Source organism: Diachasmimorpha longicaudata, chromosome 5, assembly GCF_034640455.1.
Source record: "Diachasmimorpha longicaudata isolate KC_UGA_2023 chromosome 5, iyDiaLong2, whole genome shotgun sequence".
NCBI lineage: Eukaryota > Metazoa > Arthropoda > Insecta > Hymenoptera > Braconidae > Diachasmimorpha > Diachasmimorpha longicaudata.
This window is the reverse complement of record NC_087229.1, coordinates 4,332,202-4,355,369: the sequence shown is the minus strand read 5'-3', so window position 1 is coordinate 4,355,369 and position 23,168 is coordinate 4,332,202. Positions and strand designations below refer to the sequence as shown.

The 23,168-nt window shown below is 39.3% G+C and overlaps 3 protein-coding genes across 12 annotated transcripts; 2 read left to right on the top strand and 1 right to left on the bottom strand.

Moving 5' to 3' along the window:
• The first annotated feature begins 1,088 nt into the window (after positions 1–1,088).
• LOC135162974 (polycomb protein Asx-like) lies at positions 1,089–9,318 on the top strand. Of its 5 annotated transcripts, none has more exons than XM_064122000.1 (4): positions 1,089–1,318; positions 2,099–2,667; positions 3,625–6,431; positions 6,540–9,318. In XM_064122000.1, the coding sequence occupies exons 2-4, from the start codon at positions 2,388–2,390 to the stop codon at positions 7,200–7,202; spliced, it is 3,750 nt and encodes a 1,249-aa protein (XP_063978070.1). In that variant the 5' UTR covers positions 1,089–1,318; positions 2,099–2,387; the 3' UTR covers positions 7,203–9,318. The 5 variants fall into 5 exon arrangements, with proteins under 5 accessions (XP_063978070.1, XP_063978074.1, XP_063978069.1 ...); XM_064122004.1 differs by lacking the exon at positions 1,089–1,318 and having other exon boundaries at positions 1,351–2,667; positions 6,540–6,866; positions 6,925–7,098; XM_064121999.1 differs by lacking the exon at positions 1,089–1,318 and adding an exon at positions 1,352–2,023.
• Positions 8,918–19,442, bottom strand: LOC135162975 (protein spire). Of its 2 annotated transcripts, XM_064122005.1 has the most exons (8): positions 19,193–19,442; positions 17,841–18,514; positions 17,498–17,710; positions 16,840–16,869; positions 15,965–16,222; positions 15,719–15,851; positions 13,174–13,957; positions 8,918–13,096 (listed from the first exon to the last, which is right to left on the bottom strand). In XM_064122005.1, the coding sequence occupies exons 2-8, from the start codon at positions 18,408–18,410 to the stop codon at positions 12,556–12,558; spliced, it is 2,529 nt and encodes an 842-aa protein (XP_063978075.1). In that variant the 5' UTR covers positions 18,411–18,514; positions 19,193–19,442; the 3' UTR covers positions 8,918–12,555. The 2 variants fall into 2 exon arrangements, with proteins under 2 accessions (XP_063978075.1, XP_063978076.1); XM_064122006.1 differs by lacking the exon at positions 16,840–16,869 and having other exon boundaries at positions 19,193–19,441.
• A 616-nt stretch (positions 19,443–20,058) lies between these two features.
• Positions 20,059–23,168, top strand: LOC135162976 (cyclin-dependent kinase-like 1). 5 transcript variants are annotated; one of them, XM_064122009.1, is made up of 6 exons: positions 21,036–21,220; positions 21,289–21,354; positions 21,488–21,677; positions 21,934–22,281; positions 22,375–22,803; positions 22,880–23,168. In XM_064122009.1, exons 2-6 carry the CDS (start codon positions 21,305–21,307, stop codon positions 23,027–23,029), a joined length of 1,167 nt encoding a protein of 388 aa, XP_063978079.1. In that variant the 5' UTR covers positions 21,036–21,220; positions 21,289–21,304; the 3' UTR covers positions 23,030–23,168. The 5 variants fall into 5 exon arrangements, with proteins under 5 accessions (XP_063978080.1, XP_063978077.1, XP_063978082.1 ...); XM_064122010.1 differs by lacking the exons at positions 21,036–21,220; positions 21,289–21,354 and adding an exon at positions 20,059–20,516 and having other exon boundaries at positions 22,922–23,168; XM_064122007.1 differs by lacking the exons at positions 21,036–21,220; positions 21,289–21,354 and adding an exon at positions 20,067–20,516.

The window sequence follows — 23,168 nt, the reverse complement described above, 5'->3', positions numbered from 1 at the left end:
ATTTTTTCGAAGGTATTAGTCAATGCTGGTATTTTCAGGCATTCAGGTATTTTTTATGTCATGATCACTAGTGACAGGATCGACCGGAGACGAAGGAATAATTAAAACTGAATGAAAATGGGATAATTACAGCTGCTGTGGGGTTATTATGCTGTTGAGATCAGATGTGACTGGAAAATTGAAATGAACAACGATTAATAAACAGTAAAATTAATAAACTAGTTCGGTAAATTACAGATCATTATTTTTAACGCGGATTTCTTCGTATTCTTCTGTCACCTCTTCGGGGATATTTAATGTTTCTGTTGAAAACTTTGATAAATGAAGTTTTCGCTTTGTTAGTTCGCTTTCATTAGGCCATTCGTCCCTCACTAATACATTAATGCAAATGTGAGAAGTAGTCTCCGGAAACACATTGCCGACACATTGAGTTTAGGATCGTGTTTCGAGATCCTTGACCGTCGGCATTCGTTTACAAGTGATGGAGGCTTGACGAATACTTCGTTTCCGGGATTTAATTTTCCTCTGGTTTTGTAGATGTTCTATATTTCCGGTTGAAATCGCTCATCCACCGCTCATTGAATGCCCTTCTATCACTTATATCGTAAAAATTATGAGGATCAATGAATAAATCATCGCTTTGAAATAATTGAAGTGAACGATCACAGGAATCCTTCCTCTAAGGAAAAAATCGTGAATCGAAATCTGTCATCGATCTATTTGGACCGCATTATATAATATAATATATATTTATTACATATATGCATATAAATTTTTTTCTAATCTCTCACTCAAAGTGTGGCTAGTAATTTTAATAAATACTAAACAGTTAAGTAAAAGATACACCAAATTTCACTTTTTATTTTATTATTTAATGCGCGTGATCATTCGATTATTTCACTCTCATTATTATTTTTTATTCGTCAGTGCCATCGGCTTTAGTCAGCCGGAACTTTTTTCAACACAAGATTGACTGTCGGTTATTGAATTACAGTCGATAAAAAAAATGAGGCTGTAAAAATAGAATTCCTCTTGACCGATACATTTCCGAAAGTGTTCGGTAGATGTCATAGTGAGTGTGAGGATCATATATTATTTAACTCAATTTGTTATTAAAAATTTCGTTGACAATTCAGCAACAGTTGTCATTGTATTGTTATTCATTATTTGATTATCTCAATTTGAATTGAATTTAAAATCAGATAGCGGCAGGTACATGTGATAAGAGGATAATCTGATTAAGAGTTTGAGGAAACAGAAGGAAATATGCGCAAATGATCGTTTCTTTTTGTTATTTTTCACAAACCTTCGAAATATTGTAAGTATCATCATCGAAGAGGCCCCTTAAGAAGGTCACAATTTGGATCACGCCCTTCCAAAAAAAAGCATCCGCGCAAATGATCCTCAACATAACCTACAAAGAATAACCACTAGCAGATGAAGGTTTAGGAAATGTGACCCTCGAGAGGAAAAATTCTCACATTCTCCGTATCTATTCTGCAAGCCTATTACCTACTAATCTCATGAAAACTCACCCAAGTCCATAACCCCCACCCCATTGGTCCCCACTGACGACAGAACAACCAATCACCCCTCTCCCCTTCCAACATCGCCAAAACTCCAAAAACTGATGATCACCAATGACCCCAAAAATCTTCACCGTTTCATCACTCGTTCCTCTCGTTATGTCGAGCAAAATTCGTTCGTAAAAAAAGTATCTCGTATTTCAACGCGACATAACCCCTTACAACAAAGTCGATTTAACGTCGCAAATAGAGAACGCGGCTTCCCATAAGCCAAACATGGCCGAACAAAGCGACCCAGCCAGTTGTTGAGTCCCTGTCCTGTCAAGCGAATCCCTACGAAGGGTGCAATAATATCAGAACAATCAGCACCAAAGCAAATAAACAATATTGTCGAAAAAAGCCAGCTGTCGTTCATCAGTAATGAGGCAATGGAAATAAAATATCAAAGGAATAATCACTATTGTGAAATAATGTGGAATTGACTTCTGTGTACGCATGTATGTGTGTATGTTTTTTTTTTTTCAACATCTAGGAATTATTAAAAACCCGCTGATCATTCAATAATTGTGTAGATGATCGAGAGGAAGAGAAACGATTGATCCTTGATAATTGAAAAATCTCATCTGTTTATCGATAATTATGAGGAGTTCTTGTTATGGGAGAGGAAGTGTTGAAATTGTCTCGAGGAGGATCAGTGACATCGAGTGACAGTAACGGAAAAAGTGATGATAATTTGTTGATAAGTTTGAAAATTCACCTGCAATGCCTCAAAAACATCATTTTTTTTGTGACAATCCATGGGAAAGTGAGCATCCGCCTTATTTTTTGTGAGGTTAAACGATTGATGCGCGATATTTGGTCATGATGGACATTGAGGTGGAAACTGGCAAGGATAGAGCCGGTGATATTAATTCCAGCGGCTCCAACTACTCGGGAATGGTGCATAGTAAAAAAGTTATAAAGCATGCATTGAGACAACAGGCGAAGAGACGAAGAAAAAATACAACAATTGCGAGTGGTAATTCGAGGGCACTGCCGCAGATTGTTGTTAAACCACTGGCACCACCACCTGCACCTCCACCAGTTATCACACCACCGGTGCCAGTTGAGGATCCACCAGCTTCCATACAGCATAATATTGGTGAGTTTATCGGGATTGTGAGGAACATCTTCTGGTAAATAACATTTGTCTAATTGTTACTCCATACAAGAGGCAAAAAAATTGAATGGATGATGTTTCATCTTTCTCCAAGACTTCAACCGATTTTGTTAATGGAGAAAATAAAATTTGTGATTTTTTTGTCTCATTTATATGGTTAAATGGGAATTGAATCAGTGTTGTTTCTCTGCAATGACTTCGGAGAAGAAAAAAATATATATTTATACCATTCTTACTTAATATAAATGGTAAAATGACAAGTGTATGAATATCTTTCTCGTCACATGACGTTCAAGAAGGTCAAAATTACATTTATTTAATCATTGCTTGATGTACACGGTAAATATGATTGTCCGAGAACAACGTAACCTTCATCCAATTGTCATTTATTTGAAATCCAAACGATGGAGGAGCTCGTTTGAGGATTCTAGTTATGGTTGAGGGCTGCCAAAGGGGATACTTTTGTAGAGATTTTAATGGCCTACGAAAAATATCTCCTAAGATTTTTGACAAATTCTAGAGGTACTCACGTATTTTTAACGTAATAAGTGCATTTTTTTTCTTTGAAATTCATTCATCTCTTCTCTCCTGATTCGTAAAGAGGATTGTCCAACGAATCGCAAAACAATTTAGTAAAATAGTCTGTAGTCGACTGTCACGAGATATTATTTATGTAGTGGAATAGCAAACGGAGTCAGTGTTTCATATGAATGTCAAAATCTAGAACTTCTAGAGAAATTTTCATGGTCACTCTTTTGTGGAGCTGACTTTGGCTTCGAAGAAGGTTATGGCGAAAATCCATCATTTGCCGTAATCTTTTAGATATTCAGATAACAAAGTTACAGATGAGTTAGCTTACCCCGTTTAACCACTTCACTACAGATTTTCCAGGAATATTCTTCACAATACCCCTAATCCCTCAATATCCGTTCCTTAAAGTTGAAGAGCCAGCAGCAACAATGCGAGAAGTCCTGGCGAGTCTCCCAGGCTTCACTCTGAAGTCCTCCCGCCGAAGATCCACGAAGAAGCTGTCAGCAGCTGCCCAACTGGAAGCGGGCCTGGTCGACTTGGAATCCCCGGCAAGTATCCTAGCCAGTACAAGCCTGCGAGCCCTCCTGAACAGGCACACCTTCCAGGGTCTTCCACCCCTGTACCAACGTAAACTGGCCCAACTATTGCCATCAGTGGATCGTCAGGATGCCGCAACCTCCGGTCTTAACAACGAATTCTTCGCCCGAGCCTGCCTCGAGTGGAGGAAACGCCTGGCAGAGGGTGAGTTCACCCCTGAGAACCAGCAACGACTCAGGATGGAGGCTGAAAGGGACAAGAACAAGCTCGATCCCTGGAAGTTGAAACACTTCGAGCCCATCTGGGGTGACAAGAGAGAGCCAAAAGTTCGTCTAGGTATCCACTGCATTAATGAACCAAGAGCTCCACCTCATGGAGGCGCTGTCACAAGATCAAGCCTGAGATTGAGACAGGAGAGCCAAGAGCCCATTACAACCCCTATAATCCCACTTTCAAAACTAATATACACACGACAGAGTAATCCTGACAAGACTGAAACTGAAACTGAGAATGAGACTGAAGTTGATACCGAAGTTGATCCTGACATCACTCCAACAATCGAGGATACCAAGAAGCCTGAGCTAGTTCCTCCAGTGTTCAAAGAGACGTCTCCAGAGCCCGAGGCACCCCAAGTGATACCCGAGAGCTTGAGACGTCGAACAATCGACGAACAACAGCCAGATGTCGAAGCAGAGCAACAATGTGAAAATGCGTCCCAGGATATAGATCTGGAGCACAAGCAAGAGGAGGAGAACTATCCGAGGACAGATGCGGCCAATCCAGCGATGATCCATGAGCCAATGGAGATAGAACTTCACGATGAGTTGCCTGAGGAAATTCATGAGGAGGTCCAGCTTGACCTAAACCTCCCCAAGGCTTTCGAGGAGAATAATTTCGAGGAGAATTCCCAGGAGGAGATTCCACAGGACATTCCCAGTGCTGTTTCTAAAGCCTCCCAAGTGGTGTTCCCACCAGAGGGCCCAGAGATGTTCGTCTCAACGATCATTCCCCCGGCAGCTCCGCAGCCACATATTTCAGGGGAATCAATTATCGAAATCCCTCCAGAGTGCGATCCTCCCATTCTCAACGATTGTCACACTCTGACAATGAATCTCGATGTCAGTGAGATAGCATTGGGCCCCCCGGCATCCTTCCAGCACTTTTCTCCCCCGAAACAAGACAAGATGTATGAAATTCCAGAGTGCGAAAATGCAGCTGCTGTGGAGAGTATCTGCGAGCCTGTCAAGACCCCACAGGATCTGATAATTAACGAGCACGTGATAAATGTTCAGATAGAGAACAACGGAATGCCGCCAGTAATGCCCCAGAGTGTACCAGATACCGAGCCGCTACCTGAGGAAATGGAGATTGATTCCGAAACACTCCAGAGGATCCACGAGCTGGAGGTACGAGGAGAGATGAGAGAGGCTTACGAGGAGATATCAGGATGCACTGAGGAGATCATCTATCCCATTCTCGAGGGCATGGACATGGGCTCCCATGGGTCTGGGCAGCCAGAAAGCCAGAATGGAGTGGTCCAGAGTGTGAAAATCAGGCAGACGCAAATGCCAGAGTCTAATGAGGAGGAAGAACTTAGGGATGCCAACAACTACGTTTGCTCGGAGATGCTAGACTGCAGTTGGAGTGTTAATCCACCTGTGGTTAATAATTCAAGAATGCAGGTTTCAACACAAGATATTCAGGTGCCGTGGCCACTGGTGGCTGCTGCCATTGATAGCTCAGTCGCTGCTAACATCACTGTCACCACTCAGGAGGACTGCAGCGATACCTCAACTACCACTGACTCTACCACAAGTATCACTCTTCCTCAGGTGGTCCAACAGGTTCAGCAAGTTCAACAGGTTCAGCAAGTTCAGCAAGTTCAGCAGGTTCAGCAAGTTCAGCAAGTTCAGCAGGTTCAGCAGGTACACCAAGTCCAGCAAGTTCACCAAGTCCAACAACTACATCAAGTCCAGCAACTCCATCAAGTCCAGCAAATACATCAACTTCAACAAGTACACCAAGTGCAGCAAGTACAGCAAATGCAGCAAGTACAGCAAATGCAACAAGTCCAGCAAGTGCAACAAGTCCAGCAAATGCAGCAAGTTCAGCAATTCAGCAATGAGGGCCTCAACACCTCTTGCGGCAATGAGGGAATGAACTGTGTGGCACTTCCTGTGGCACAGGCCACTCCATTCGCTGAGACCATGACTCTCAATGCTCCTGTTACCTCTTGTCTTCTCAAGAATGTACAGCAGAGTGCTCCCATTATCGCTTTTCCTCCTCTCCAGTCCATCAGATTTGTCCCCAGGTTTCAGCCAACTGTTAACCCGAGAATTCAAGGAACTCATAACACCATTGGCAGAATTACCACTGGCATAAGGCCCAGTATTCCACATGTACCTGTTGTTCAGGGACATCCACAGAGTGCAATAGTTGTTCAACAACATCAGACTGCCATTTCGGTGCCAGCTGTCACACAGGGGAGGCAGATTGTTGCTAATATGCAGCCACAATATACTAGTCCTAATGTTAATCCGAGATCGAGGTCTGGAGGGCAGGTGGGGTACAGGGGATCCAGAAATAGTGGTAAAGAGCAGGGCGGGAGGAGCAGGAGCTCGACGAAGGAACCGCCTGGTGCGGTCAATCTCGAGAGAAGCTATCAGATCTGTCAAGCGGTACGTTTTTTCTTTCTTTTGCCGAGGATTAAATATTTTATAATTCTTTAGCAATATTTTTTAAAATTCCCATTCATTGATATTTTAATAACTTCTGCAATTTTTTAGGTAATTCAAAGTTCTCCAAATCGTGATCAATTGAAGGCCCACCTGAAGCCCCCTCCGAGCCTGTTGGCCCGTGGCGATGGTACGTTCACCACCACTAAACCTGGTGGGAGAACGATAACAACCCTCAAGTCCCCGAGACAACCGATCAGCCACAAAAAATCAAACAACACCCAGACGGTGATGCTGCGCCAGGTATTCACAACTACTCGTCCGCAGCCTGTGGAGATGGCCGAGGTCACCCCCACGACAGCAGTTGCCCAGTTGGGTGCAGTTGCTGGCAATGGAGCTCCCAATTTCGGACAGTACATCCTTGTTCAAAGAACTGGAGTGAGTGATGGTGCCCCAAGGGCTTCTTCAGCACCTCCTTTACCCCCTCAAATTGCAGGACTTGGGGTGGGGGTTCATCTAGTGAGAGGAAGACCTGCCAGCGCTGGTGAGGGCTCACATCAAGCTGTCACACTCAAGGCACGAGGAGGAGTTGATGGACGAGGTGGTGGTGGAGCTGAAGCTGCTGCACCAGGTGTCATCATGGGGGGAGATCCTCCTCCACCCTGCGAATGCCACATGAGGGGCGCTATGGTCATCTGTCTACAGTGCGGAGCCTTCTGCCATGATGACTGCATGGGACCTCAGAGAATCTGCGCCACTTGCCTCATTCGCTGATAATTTGTTTCTTATTTAGAGGTATTTATGTGCTCAAGGGGAAGAGGGAGTTTTTTTTGGCAAAAAAAAAATTTTCTTTTCTCGAAATTGCTTTCAAGGGGTCGGGATGCGATTCATAGGAAATTAATGGTTTTTAAAATTGTTTTTTTTTAGTGTCTTGATCAATGAGAATGCAACGAATTTAGCACTTTTTCCGGTGATATTACTCATGATTATAATAATTGAGAGATTAATGATTCAGATTCATTCGTAATTGGTTGTTTTGTAACGATTTTGAGAGGGTTGAGCTATTCTGGAGGGAAGTGATCATTGAAATTATCTTGAATTATTATCAAAGAAAATGTCAATATCTCTTTGCAAGAGAGAAAATTCTGTACCATAAGATTGTGACATTTTCTGGTTAATATTATCCATGATGAAGATAATTCAAAGGATAGAAAATCAGATTAATTTGGATCTGATTTAAAAAATTGTTTATTTTGTAAATATTTTGGTTTTTAATGGTGAAGTGACATAATTTAGGGAATTATAATTTTTTGATTGAATTTTTCCAATTGTGAAATGCGAATTTACCATGAAACGAGTTGTTTTTTTGGATGAATATCCATAGACATTTTGGAAATTGAAATTTCTATATTCCTCCACCACTTGAGCGCAAAAATAAATTCAATACGGAAATAAAATTTCCAGCAAAATGTAAACAAAAAAGCATCCACAGGAATTAGAGTTCAAATTCAAATGAAAAACGTAATTACCTAAACTTTAATTAATTATAGTTTTATTTATAAAATGCAAGAGCAATTTTTCTCTACGTGAAATACTGTCATTTACTCATCATCACGAATGAATGCATTTTTCATTAATATATCTCTAATTTTAATTCAATTGTACATTAAATTATCAACGTGTAATATTCAACGTACAGAAAAATTGTTCATCACCAACATCACGAGAAGAATCATTTTCTCACTTTGTTTTACGTGTAGATATTTTTTTTTATACTATTGTATAAATATTTTTCTAATTACGCTACCTGTGTTTGTCCAACTCGCGCCATATATTTTACTATTTAAAATAGAAGGAAGAGAAAACAACTGAAGAAATTTATTTCATTAACTTTATCCTATTGTACACGCTTACTGCGCGATGAAGCTCAACTATATAGGCAGAAAATGAATTTAGATGAGAGCATTAATGATAGTGATTCAGTATGTCAGTAGTGATGTGAAGAAGTGCAATAGTTAATTAAACATGATGATGAAATATTGAAAACAAATTTTTGGTTGAAATTCTAATTTCTAACAAAATTTGATTTCGTTTTTTTTTTAATTTATCGTTGCAAAATGTCGTTGGACTTCATCAGATCACTCCGGATATCAATTGACAGCCACAATATCGCCTCGTTACAATGCAATAATTGAACAGTTGTAAATAATAATCGATACTGTTCTTCAAAAATTTCAGGTATTATTTTAAAAAATGATACTGCAGAGATCAATAATTATCGGTTGAATTTCATCCACGAATGGAGCAATACCCACGATGATATCCATAGGGTATAAACAATTGTAAACTGTTTATTATTATAAACAATTAGATTCCAGCAGATTAAACAATTGAATAAACATTCAATGTAAAATTCACTCTTCAATTTATTAAATCCTCGATCAAGGATATGGAATTCATTGAAATAATTCCGATAAAAGGGAAATAGATTTTTTAATTAAATATTGATGCCTTTTTATTTGATTTATTTTACAATTCGATGCTTCTATTCAATAGTTGCCAAGCCATCATAAATAATTTGTGCAATTCACTTCCAGACTCTTCACATTGAGGGAAACACTCGAAGTGATTTGCAAAGAGAATAAGTCAAAATGCCGAAATCATGAGATCGATTACAGTTACATAAATAAATAGTTACACAAATTCATGTAGAAAAAAAATGTAATTTAACTAACATATTCTAAATTTTAACGTCTGATACGAAGGACTGGATGAAAGAATTCAGTTTGTTGTTGTTAATTTTGAACTTAAAGGGTGAAATGATTTTTGAGACGAATTTCAAGTGATTTTATTCCAAAATTGTATTTGAAATAAAAAAAAAATAAATTAATTTTTTGAAATCATTAATTGTCGGAAGAAGGTGATTCTGAAAGAAAATGTCACAAGATCTTTGTCCCAGGAAATTGCATTTTCTCCGAAAAAAATCTTTCGACATTTACTTTTAAAACCCTTGGTGATCGAGATACTTAAAGAGACAACAAATATTTTCAGCGACATAGACTCTTGAAGTGATTCATAATGAATTTTCCAATTATCTCGTAATTGCATAATTCTGGAAGGGAATGCCACCAAATTTTTTCCGCGAAAAGCTTAATTTTCCACAAAACAAGTTCTTTGGTGATCCCTTTGAGAACCACTGCTAATCGAGAGAATCACTCACCTGTTCAGAAATCATTCGATATTTCGCCCCTCAAATCCAAAAAAAATAAATAAACGAGTTCACCTTTTCAAACTCAGTCGCACAATCAATCTAATCAAAAGAAAAATTAATAATTAGCCATCCCTGTTTATCAATCCGTGATAATTGAATGTTGAGCCCAACTGGTGAGACATTTGTGTTATCTTTAACATGTATAATATTTATATAATACATGATGAATCATGAATCAACGAAATGATATCTTTATAGTTATGCATCTCATAATGTATCATACTATGTATATAATATTCAATCGATTTTCTATACGCCTACTCTAAATGCAGGGGAAAATGGGGGCAAAATCGATTTTCCAGAGTGCTAAATAATTCGGTATTTCAAGCTAATTGTTGATGAATGTCAGACAGCACAGGCCTGAAAATGTTGAAACCACTTGTTATTATTCAATTCGGAGCATTGGAAAATTGGTATTGCCCCAGTCTCCCCTCTCTCGATTTTCTATATTCAGTCAACGGCGATATACATAAATAGATTAAATACGGTGGGGCCTGCCCATTTATCCATCCAGTTGTTATCTCACCGGAGAAACCCAGACATTTTCACGTTTATTTGTTACAATTTTAATCAACACAAGGGGACGACAAAAATAATCACAGGGGCATTAATTACAATCCTTTGACACTTGTCGAAATTTTTAAGCCTTTCATTGACATGCTTCATCACCGAATCAACGGGATACATCACAAAATCACATGCATCATCATTTGTACAATTGCATACGTTTGATTCAGTAGAAAAGTGGCGAGTAGCAATTTTTTTTTGCATTTTTCTAATAAATAGGTTTATTTTTTAGTTTTCCAAAGTCTCAATTAATTTTTCCACATTCTTTTCGGGACTCACTCCACAGTAAGATAAGAAAAGAAATTAAATGGAAACAATTGTATCTTCTTAGTTCAAAAAATTTACCATTACCAGCAAAATTTGATATTCGTTCGATAACAATTCTGAGAAATAATATTATAAAACATTCTTTGTCGAAAATTCATTTTCCAACCACTAATTCACGTGATGAATGACCAAGACATAAATATAATTTTTTTATCAATTTATAAAATTAATCACTAACACTGGACATATCGCAAAAACATTTAATTCTTTGAGAAAATGTCAAAATACTTTTTCTATGGAGAATTGCATAGCTGCAATTCACACTAATAACTTGACAATTGCCAATAGTACGTGTTCACCTCTCTGCTACTGAATCCATTAATTCGTTATCAAGACTCGGAAGCATTCTTTTAATCATAATAATTGATTGCACACTCGTATCAGCACGTTTTTTTGCGCGAATTACGATACTGTACGCTGAAGACATATCTTGTTTTTGTTTGAAGGCCGACAAACTTTCCTTTACAATTGAAATGTCACTTGATTCATTCTATTTACATAAATTCTCATTTGTCATTTCTATTTGAACTTAAATTACGACTTTAGTAACCATTAGGCCATCTTTACTAACTAGTTTTGATCGATTCAACTGATAAACTCATGTTCTTAAATTTTAACAGAACATTTTTTGAAATTGATTAATCATGTCATCAACACTATCTCGAAAAAATCATTCTCGATTAATGCATTGTTTTTTTACATTCCGAGTAAATGTCGTTGTACGAAATATAGGAGTATCGACTGGAAGAAATGTCTTTGTACAGGGGAATTTAATCGGAAAGAAAAAAATGTGATTCGGTCTGTCAATGTCCACTCTAATTAATTGGATTTTTTCACAGAAAAAATTTTAATAAAATCATGAAATGTAATTTCTGCAATTTCACAACTTTATTCAGCAGCCAAATTTCATGCGAAATCACCGACACCTGTATAACGAGAAGTTTCAAAATTTCTGGACACCGAAATATGTCGGGAATTCATGCTCGAGATAATTTAATTTAGTTGATAATGGTGACAAGAAGATAATGGAGAAATCTACAATTTGGGCCCCATAAATCCTAATTAATACCATAAGTGCCACCACCATAGTAATCACCTTATAATTACCTGTACTTTCTCCCTAATCTAGCTACATTAATTATCTTCACTATTTTTTTTTTTATTATTTTCGTACTTTTCTATTCTGGGGATGGAAGTTGTGAAATGGCTCAAGCCTTGCTTTTCCCTAAAAAATTTATCGACCTTCTTTCATCAAATATCTCAAATATCAAACACGATGAAAAGATAAAATTTCATAGACAAAATCAACAATTTTTTACAAATAAATAAGAGGAAATTAATATGATTTCGTTGAATTTTTTTCATCTGCAAGTTGAAAGCCTGTATGAGCTTTTTCGCATGCACAACAGTTTGAGCAGTAGCTCATTAATGAACAATAAATTATCAAACGTTTAACAAATTCAAAAATTGGCGTTGAAAGCTGAATTTTTTGATTGACAATTATATAAAAAAAGCATCCAGACAATATATCTTCCAATTTTTAACTGAAGAATGTTTCAATAGAATTCGAAAAAACTCATCTTCATGCAAGTTTTTCCAGTCGAAATTCAAGGCGGTCTCAAACAGATCCCTAATTTGTCTGTCCTTTTTCCGCACGTGTGATGACTAGAATAATTCGGGTTTTCATTAGCGAAGCAGTAAAACCCTTCAAGTTAATTTTAACGCTTGCCTATTCAATGAATTTCTCAAAGTCTGAGGGAGATGAAGAAATTTTCATAATGACCTCTTTTGTAGATTAAATTGTGCGCTACAAAAAAATTCCTTACTAAAAAATTTGGCAACTCCTTAGACTTGCAGACATTCATTAACCATGTCAAACACTAACAATTAACGCAAACTCTTTTACTCCCTTTAAATCCTCCATTTCACCACTTCTCTCCCTCCTCAACCGTTCCCACCCCTTTAAACATACGCAGGTGATAAATTGAGTGTGAGTCGTGAGATGACATTGTTGCGTATAGTAGCTCTGGTGCTCCTGGAGCTCTTGATGATCTGAATGACCATGATTCTGCAGTCGTGGCAAACCACCATGGAGACCCCCTTCATCCTCTCAGCGACAAGTCTTTCGTTTCCAGCGACGCCAAGACTTCCAGTGGCACTGGTGGTCATTCTGCTGGGGCTCCCCCCAACTCTGGGATACTTTATTCTCTCGGTACCCTCGTCCCTGGGAGTCAAACCCTCAGCAGGTGTGGCAGGATTGGGTGTTGACAGTGGTGTGCCCGAGTGATTGCTCAAATTATCCCTCCTTCGGTGGGCTGGTGATGCCGGAGCAGAGCCCACTGCACCTCCTGGCCTCGGCCAACCCCTACTAGAGTCCTCCGATCCCGGCGACATCAATAGACCTGGAGAGAGCAGTACCACTGGGACGTGAGCAAAATGCTCGGTGGGTATCCTCATTTTTGAATAACATTTTACACACACTGTCCTCTCGCAGAGTCTACATCTGTAAAAAAATTGTAGCAGAGGACCATACCGTCGTATTTTTACATTAAAAGAATGTGAATAAAAATTGACAAATACCTCTGCCCCCAGGGTCCCAGCAATCCAAACCTGGTCTTGAGACACAGAAAGCAGACTCGTCTCTTCTCCACATCCTCCTTGACGCGTCCCTCAACCGGCAGTGACTCGAGTTCAGCCTTCGTTAGGACACTCCTTATGTGAACAATTTCCTCAAGTGTCAACGATAATCTCTCATCCAGCAGCATATCCCCCAGCGATGGTTTCTTCTCCTGAGGGGGATTATAGTCAGGATCGACAGTGGTATGAGCCTTCAACAGGGTCCTCTCCCTGGGTCTAGGACTCATGCTCGGCGATATGTTAGGTGACGGTGAGAGGCTCATCTTCATGCCCTCACCGACACCACTGATTCTACTCTGGGGACGCGAGTGAGGAACGGAACAGGTCCCCAAGGGGATGAACGAGGGTGCAATATTCCTGGGGCCCCTGTGTTTACGGACAGAGGCACGTCGTGAGGGACATTGTGTCGCCAAGTCGTATGACTCAAGCTGTGCGTCACAGAAGCGATGGTACTCGTTTCTAGTCAGACGGAGGCCTCCAGTCTTCTTCCAGGGATTGGCCGATCCCTTGTCCTCGTCTTCGTCCTCCCTGTGGCAACACTGCTGCTGGTGGCTATCCTTATCGTCCTCGAAACGCGTCACTGCGTAGACGTCATCAGGATCGTCGTCCGAATCCGAGTCCTCCTCACCGTCGAGCTTCAGATCGAAGTCGACAGGAATCAGTTTCTTCGGGGCCGTTGAGGGATCGGGCTTTGTGCTGTCGGTGATTGAGCTTGTTTGAGAGAGATCTGAAACAATTTTCGTGGTGGTGATTAATGGGAGATCCTGAGGAGGTGAGTGAATGGGGGCTTCCCCCATGGGATTGAGGATTCTACAAGATTTTCTTGATTCTCGAGTTATTGTACTGGGAGAGATAATTGTAGGAAGAAGTATATGTTACAATATCTCATAGGATAGGTTTTTTTGACCAAATTCATTGGCGTTCTGTCCAACATTATTATTTAAATAATAATATAAAAACATTCAAATTCGCATTTCTTTTACCGAAATCCTTATGAATGAAATGAAAATACAAAAAAATCACCAATAAATGATGAAATGACGTTTACCTGGCCCCCTAAATCGTCTCCTATGGGACTTACGATTCCGGATTTTCGTATCGGTGCTCTTGCCAGTCCGTGGACGTGGCTGAGGTACTGGCATTGACCCTTGACACTCAGACTGACGCCATTGAGCAGCAACATCCTGAGCAGGCTCTTGTTCCTGCTCCTGTGCTGCCTGAACAGGTGGCACTTCCCCGAGGACAATTCGCCTCGATTCACCTCCAACAGCCAGCAACATTGCTCTGCACTTATCAGCCTTTCTCCAGGTAATCGAGGTTTATTTTTATTTATTCGTGTGGAAGACTCGGAGTCATGGCACAAGGGGATTTTACAACTGATTTATGTCAATATCATTCACCATTCCTTATCTTGAGTACTTCAACAAGGCCTCAGAGTAGGTGGAGGGGTAGTGAATGATTCAATCGTCATCACTACTTGCAATGAATTGGTTGATTGTTCTGGGAATTCTCTTGGGGAATTTCGTCGGGGCCCTTTCTATCTCCACGAATATATTTTCACTCACAGCCATTATTTTTAGCGCCACTATCGTTACTTCCACGAGAATCACGATTATTGATCGAATGGGGGATTGGTGGGGGTGGCATTGAGTTTGGTAGTGTGCCAGGTTAACCGAGGAATTCAAAGTCACGCATGCGCATCGAAGGAACACCTGTTCAATGGGGTAGTCGAAGGGGTTGACATGGAAAAGATGTAGGTGATAAGTGGGGTGTATACTCACATCAGAAATAGAACAATATTATTATAATTATTTTAGGGCGTTTTGCAGTTTTTTTGAGTCTGTCAACTTTTTGGATTTTTGGAAGCATTATATCGGTCAAATCCGAAATTTTCATTTTTTTGTGTTCCAATGATTAATTCAGGTGTCAGGACACTAAACATGTCATGACATGATACTCAGTGTTGGCATAAAGCCGGCTCAATCTTAAGATCTGGCCCAGACACTTACTTTGGGGTCGCTACAATGTCGCTATTCTTTATGTGATTTTTATTATTGTCATATTCTGCTCGAATTAGTTTTTATTACTTCTCCTAAGCCTCTTCCTCTACCAAAGTTAATGGATGCTCTCAAAATTTATAATGAACTTTTGAAACTAAACAGCTTCAGAAGAATAATAATCAATCGGATATTCATTTGTAAGATTCAATTCCAGCAAAATTGTCCTGTTTCAATTAAATAAACGTGTGCTACTCGACGATAAAAGCACTAACGATAGATTCGATTCTCCGATTTCATTCGTATTGCTTTGTGCTCATAGACTGAAAAGTAATTATCCGAGTATTGAAAAGTGATCAAAGGGCTTTGAGGTCGAAAAAGGTCGGGCGGGGATAAAGGTCACGCGCAGTATCTAGTTTGATACGAAAGACTAGACACTTCGATGTAATCATATGGTTATTGGGTGAGAGGAAAAAATTGCTTCAGCTCACCAATCATTTTCTGCTCCTTCAGTAGACGTTCTCTACAGGATCTCAGTGGTCTCGGTGGCTTTTTTATACTCTCCATCAGCAATTCTCGGATTGCCGATTCTTTCTTGCGAGGAGCGAGCTGCCTGTCTGATGCCTGAAGCAACGACAGTTCATCAAATAAAAGTAACTAGTGATGAATATTTTTTTCGAAATATCTAAGTGAATTTTCGAAATTTCAACAGATATTTCTCAATTACTAAAAATTACCTTCTTCAATGGTGGCCTGCTACGAATGAATTCCAGAACTACTGCACGGGCGTCTTTCCTCACATTACGAACAGGTCCAGATGTTTTTTTTAAGTTGTATCTCCGCTCTCTTATGTCGTCCATAAGAATTTCATAAGGCGTTAATTCGAATTCTGCACCAGTGTCTTTCACCCTGCCCCGTTTTTTGAGATTCTCCTCGACTTTTTTGAGCTTTATACCGTGGCGAAGTTCACCGATAACTTGCACCCAAAATCGTGCCTAGGGATTACATCATGAGATTACTATTTATCCTACGATTCTGCGGTGTACCATCCGTTCCCACCAATTTTCGCTTTTTTCGTTGATTTATTGTGAACGATAGTACCGTTTCACAAAAAAGGCAAAATTAGCTGAACGAAGGCAGAAAATCCTTGAAAATTGGCAGGATTAAAAAAAAATATGGTTGCAGTGTATGCACTGAAGAAAAAATATATTTTTGTTAAATATATATTTTTTGTCACTCACTCCAGAGATGTATTTATTTCGTTCATACGATATTTCTCCAGTGGAATAATTACTAGGCAATGTTCAGAAGACTTGAGTGAAGTTCTTCACCAATAATAAGTAGGTAAAAAATCATCCAAATTCTTTCTTCTTGAAAATATGGAATTAACAAAAAATTAATAATCATTAACGGAGTTCATTCAAGATCTCGTGCAAGACAGTCATCCTCAAGGACCATAAGAGTACCATAACTGGGACCTAGTTAGGTTGCTCTTAGTGATGTCTCAAGGGCAAAAATTTAATTTTGAAAAAATAAATACTTCTCTCGAGTAAATGAATATTTGGCAAACTATATTTTTCTCTTAGTGTAAATGTAGCCGTTAAGACTATACCTGAATAGCCCTCCAAATCCGAATGTCGGTCTGTGAGAACGGTACGATACATTTTGTTAGTACTCAATGACAATGGCCATCGACTCGATGATTAAAATATTGTTAAGTTGGTGGTAAATAGTGGCTACTAGAATTATACCCCTAATAAACATCAAGAGTGAGGAAAAACGAATCGTTATTGTGTTTTGTAATAAATTCATGTTAAAATAAACAGTAAGAAATGAAGAAAATAGAAAATAATATAGAAAATATAAACGATTGAATGAAACGGAATAAGTAAAAGATAAAAATATTCTTTTGTTAGTGAAAAAAAATTCTAGAAGAATATTCCTCCGGGTCTATCGAACAAGAAAGGAAAGGGTGGGGTGAGATGGTCATTTATCGAAACTGCTGTACTGATAATGAACAACAGGGAATGGTTCCTTCGAATTATAGAATGACTACGTAAAGAAATAAATGCGTTGATGAAAGTTGTTTAATTATTATCAGGAGGAATCAATGATTGACGGTTAATACGCTCGCCGTATATTCCTGCCTGTATATTCATATTCGAGGCGGGAAATTCAAATAGGGCGCGCGCGACTGGCCTTGTAATTTAGAAAGATCAGATTTTTAAGACCGAATCAAAACGGTAAACACGCCGTTAAAATATTTTTACCCAATCATCGAAGTCCATGGTATCCAGATGCTGTGATGACACTCCATACCGTTCCGTGTTCGGCAAGTTTCTCAGATTCGCCTGGAACCGTTCACCACCGACTTTCTCGAGGAACTGGGAGAGCTCAAGGGCTTCGTGAACAAATGCTCTGATTACAGCGCGATAATGAGTGTCTGCTTGTTCGTCAGTTCCCTGAATATGTCTAGCGCATATCTAGAATTGAATAAAACATTTGAATAACAAATTCGAGTTGAATTTTGGTGATATTTGTCTTCATTTTCTGAGAAATTTTTATTAAACTTTTCTTGGCGTACAATAAAATGAAATAAACTCTCCGACTCACTTGAATAATGTGCTTCAAGCTCAAGTAATCATCCCTGTTGATGCTGTATGACCCATTATCCTCATCCAGCTCGACCTCGGAATCCCTGCCGATGCCTTCGTCATCAGTCTCCTGGAGTCGTTCGTCGCTCTCATAACTCTCGAGACAGCTCCCCATGAGATTCATCAAGTCCTTGAGATCGAGAGCCAGAAGTCTCTCCTCCTTCTGATCAAGTCCAAAGTCCAAGGCCTGATAAATGAGGACTCCCAGGGAGAGAATAACCTTCTTCTCGGAGACATACTCCGTCTGTGAGTCCTCAGGAAGCTCCAGGAGGATGTGTCCTTCTTTGTGGAGGAGTATTTGGGTGAGGCCGTTGATCGCCTGCAGACGATTCGAGGGAAGTTGGGACAGGGATTTCGCTGTCTGATGGCAGACAGCCCAGGCTTGCTCTTGGCCAATGGGGCAGTTGAAAGAGAGCAAAGTCTCCTCTAGTGTCATTGTGTCATTGTCACTCAGTTTGCACTGCCCCCGAGACCTTCTGGCCCCTCTCTCTCGGGTCTTAAACCTCTCCTCAGCAACACTCATCTCCATTAATTATTAATTATCGGGGGAGACTTATCTCCTTCACAAATTGTTGTTAACTTGTACTACATCCTCGTATCACTGCAGCTACCGACGCTGACACCATTCCAGAGCTAATGTTAATGATTAATAGAGAATTAATTCTTTCACTTAATTGGAATTGCAATTCAGCAGCAGAATGACAAATTCCTCGAATATCTCTGAATCTGAGTGAGATAATGATCTTTTTGTGATCATCTTTTTTCGAAGTCTGACCAGTAGTTTATGGCAACGTTTAATTAATTAATTATGAATTTCTTGTGAGTTATGAATGTTTACAGATTTCAAGATACACACATTTTGCTCCACGTGTGGATTGGGAGAGATTTTTACTGAATTTTTTAGTGTAACTTTAATTTTGCATTTAATCTGTCGTCTTCATTCGTTGCAAAAACAAACACCAACAACAAGTTGAAGAATTCAAGCCAAGAAATTTTCAGAGAGAATTTTCCAATAGAATCAATTGTTCAGAAGAATGGAATTATTGTGACCATTATTTACCTATGAGAATGATGATATTTATAATGTAAATATCTGCTTGAATATTTCGATTGGGAAAAACCGGAATTTTACAGTATCGGCAAGAATTTAATCTTCTACGTTTTCCTGTACGGATCATGTTACAGGTTATTACATTTTGTCAACATTTCTCTGAGTTTTGAATATTTAGAAAACTTGTAACAATCATATTCTGTAACACAACGATAGTCGAAATTTTAAACGAGTTTTATGGAAAATTCTGCTTCACTCACCTGTGAATTGTGGGGTGTTGATGGGGTGTGAGGATGTTTTGGGGTTAATTATGAAGAAATTTGGTCGGAGTGTAGACAACAACTTAATGCAGACACAGTAGAGAAGAAATTAGAAACGTATCACCTCGATTCTGTTGGAGGATTGAGAGAAAAACACTGAAGTCGACGAATTCCTCTTTTTTTTCATGATAAAAAAATTGCTTCCCTCTAGTATTTCAGAGTTATGCGTGAAGTTGGGTTCTCATGAAAGTGTCACCGAGTCGCGATGAAAGTCCCTACAGATGTTACTAGAGGCTGGATAGTGTAGTGACCTCTGTGTGCCACCGGCGGTACCTGCATACCGACAGGGAGTTACCAACTCGGCTGACGAGAGGACACGCGAGAATTCGCGTATGACGCCCTGGCCTTCACCCGCCAAATTGCGTCGCGGAGGCGCCTGAACTACGATGGTGAACGTCACCGTCGAGAAGGCAAACCGTCAAAACGAGCTTTAGGATATTCCCGGAGTTCTAGATAAATCGCAAATCGTCTCACGCGTTGAATGCAATTGACCAAATTGTGATATCTATATTTTCAAAGATATCGACGAAACACGATGTGATCCCAAATTCGGCCCCTTTTTGCTCTAGAAGGCCTAGGATCCGAGAAAAACACGAAACACGAAAAAATCGATTTTAGCATATTCCCGGAGCCCCAGAAAAATCGCAAATCGTCTCACGAATCGAATGCCACTTACTTCGTGGTAATTCCTTACCGACAGGTACGTTCACCATCATAATTCATGCGCCGCCGTTACGATATTTTGCGGATGAAGCCGCTCCATAAACATCAACAATCTCCCCCAGAACTCTGGCTATAGAACTCGAAAATTTGGCGTTAAATCATTTCGAGGACTGTCCTGAAACTCGTCACTATCACATTCCTCGCGTGATGTGAAAATCCGTTACTCTCTTCAATCCATACAATCCACATATATATAATCTCAGTTCTTTTCATCAACTATTGATTTCACATGACGTAGTTGTTTTCGTTGGTGTATATAGTCATCAAAAAGATATCCATTTGATTCATATACCTTTCCTCTCAGTATAATGAACGAAAATATCGTTATCAGTAAATAGAAACAACTATTGTCATAAGGTTGTTCATATTACACACGAACAATGTCTCATCGTTTGGACGTACCTGTTTGGATTCAGCTCCTTACCTGTGCACCACGGACTTCATTCATTAATAATTGAAGTTAAAGCCTTCGCATGGACAAATGGCTTCAAGATAGAAAACTCTGGCTCTTTGGAAATACACTACCGCTACTGCCAAGAAGGTCTGCTATTTTATCATTTACACCATTTGTCAAAAATCTTGATCATGATAATTACTAAATTAGAGAAAGCCCATATGAATTAAAAAATCTCTGTTGTTGTTGTTGGTGCTACCAATCTCATGTATGTTTTATTGCTCATGTTCTCTTAATATTAATAATATTATTAGTAGTAATAATAGTATTTTTAAAAACCTAATGCTGAATGAATCGCACTATCGTTATTGTTTCATTATGAGCACACGACTTAATTGACCGTTGACATTAACAAAGCCGGTGAGTGAGACCTTGATAGTCATGTCAAATCGTCGTACCTTCACATTATTATCGATCTTGAAAACAGTTTTACTACATATATGGTTCAGTTATGGAAACTATGTGGAGACTGCGTGTGGCCAGTAGTATAACCGAGTTTCTTAGTGTAACTTGATATGTTGTCGGGTGAGGACTATATTTCAACCACTGTACCATGAATTTCATGCTCGAGATGCTGTAAGTTGACACATGTTCATTAACATTTATTCTGACTTTGGAACCCCATCGCACGTTTTAAGATCCAATTGTCTCCAGTTTTTTCCTTCATTTCCTATATTCAGTGATTGAGAATTTAATCACTCAATGACTCGGACAATTGCATTAGAATCATGAACGAAAAGGAATCGTTAATTTGCACGGGACGCGCGGGCGCCAACTCTTGGACACTCCAGGTATCTCATTAACTAGAGGGGCTTGACCCCTAGCCAGTGGTGAGAATAAGGATAAGTCAGTCTTGCAGGTTCCTTCGGTGTAACATGCTGTTTGCACAGCAGTTTGCATTGCCCTGTCTAGGGAGGCATAAAAAGTTCGTAGTAACCGTTTTCCATAATATAAACAATATTTCCGTTCTAATATTGGATATTCATCGAAATAATATGTTCACAAATTAATAATGACATTTCAACAATAGAAAATAGCTATAATCATTGGATTTTTAGGTCTCGCGCACCGAGTAAAACGATGGAAAGATACGAACGATTGGCACGACTCGGAGAGGGCAGCTATGGGGTTGTTTTCCAATGTCGTGATAGACAAACAGGAAAATTAGTGGCGGTGAAGAAATTCCAACAGACGGAAGACGATCCACTTATTCGAAAAATTGCCCTTCGAGAAATTCGTTTATTGAAGGTAATTATTTCTAGCGACTTTATTAGCTGAGTTGATGTTGATTTATTGAAAGTTTTATATTTTTGCGCATGCGTAAAAAGTATGCCGACGGTGGTCACACACTGTACAGTCATAAAAGGGTGGTGGACGTTGGTCAATAATGGTAATACCGGTCAATATGTTGACGTATTGCTGACCCGTCCAGAATGCATCCCCTCGAAGAAATGGCTTTTCATTTTAACTATATCCCATAAGGACGATGTACTTCTGATTTCAGAACTTAAAACATCCAAACCTCGTGAATTTACTGGAAGTTTTTCGAAAGAAAAGAAAATTACATCTAGTATTTGAATACTGCGAGCATACTCTGCTGAATGAAATGGAAAAATATCCGCACGGCTGTCCCGAGCATCTAATACGGCAGTTAACTTGGCAAATACTTCAAGGAGTTGCATATTGTCATAGATTAGGCTGTGTTCATCGGGATGTCAAGCCCGAGAATATTCTCATTACTGGAGATGGTGTAGTGAAACTTTGTGATTTTGGTTTTGCACGAATGCTGAGTCCTGGGGAAAATTATACCGAATATGTAGCGACTAGATGGTACAGAGCACCAGAATTATTGGTAAACTGAACAATCTGCGTCCATAAATTCATTCATATTTTTCGAAAAATCTATACACTATTTACTATAACGTCACATTAATATAATATTCAGGTGGGCGATACTCAGTACGGAACTCCAGTAGATGTTTGGGCAATTGGATGTGTTTTCGCTGAATTAATCAGAGGAGAAGCCCTGTGGCCGGGGAAGTCGGACGTAGATCAATTATATTTAATCAGAAGGACATTAGGTGATCTATTACCTCGTCACATGACAATATTCCAACAGAATGAATTTTTCGCTGGAGTTATATTGCCGACACCTCAAACGTTAACACCCCTCGAAACCACTTTACCCGTTACATCCAGTACTCCAATGCACATTGACTTCCTCAAGAAATGCGTCGATAAAGATCCCGAGCAACGATGGATATGTGATCAATTATTGCAACACGTTTATTTTGAAAATTACGCTTTTAAATTCCCAGATGGGGAAATGCAAGAATTCGACAAATTGAAGAAATACAGAGATAACAGATCTAGGGTAAATAATGTCAAAGGAAATTATATAATTAAATAGTTAACTGAAAATAACAGTTGATTGAAAACTGTCTTTTCAGAATCCAACCACTACTACATTCAACACTATGGTTCTCCCACAGCTTACTTCCAAAGGTGGTGGCCTCACCAATCAACACGAACGTCCAAAGAGTTCTTCTGTACATCAGCATCACTTTGATCATTTACCCACAATTCGTGGCTGTAATTAGTGATTCTATTGATTATTGAAGACTAATAACGAATCGCAACCGCTTTAAAACGTGGCCTTATATAATAAACTATATATTTCAACAGATCGTTGCTGTAAGATTTATCAATTAATTAAATACAAGGAACAATACGTAGAGA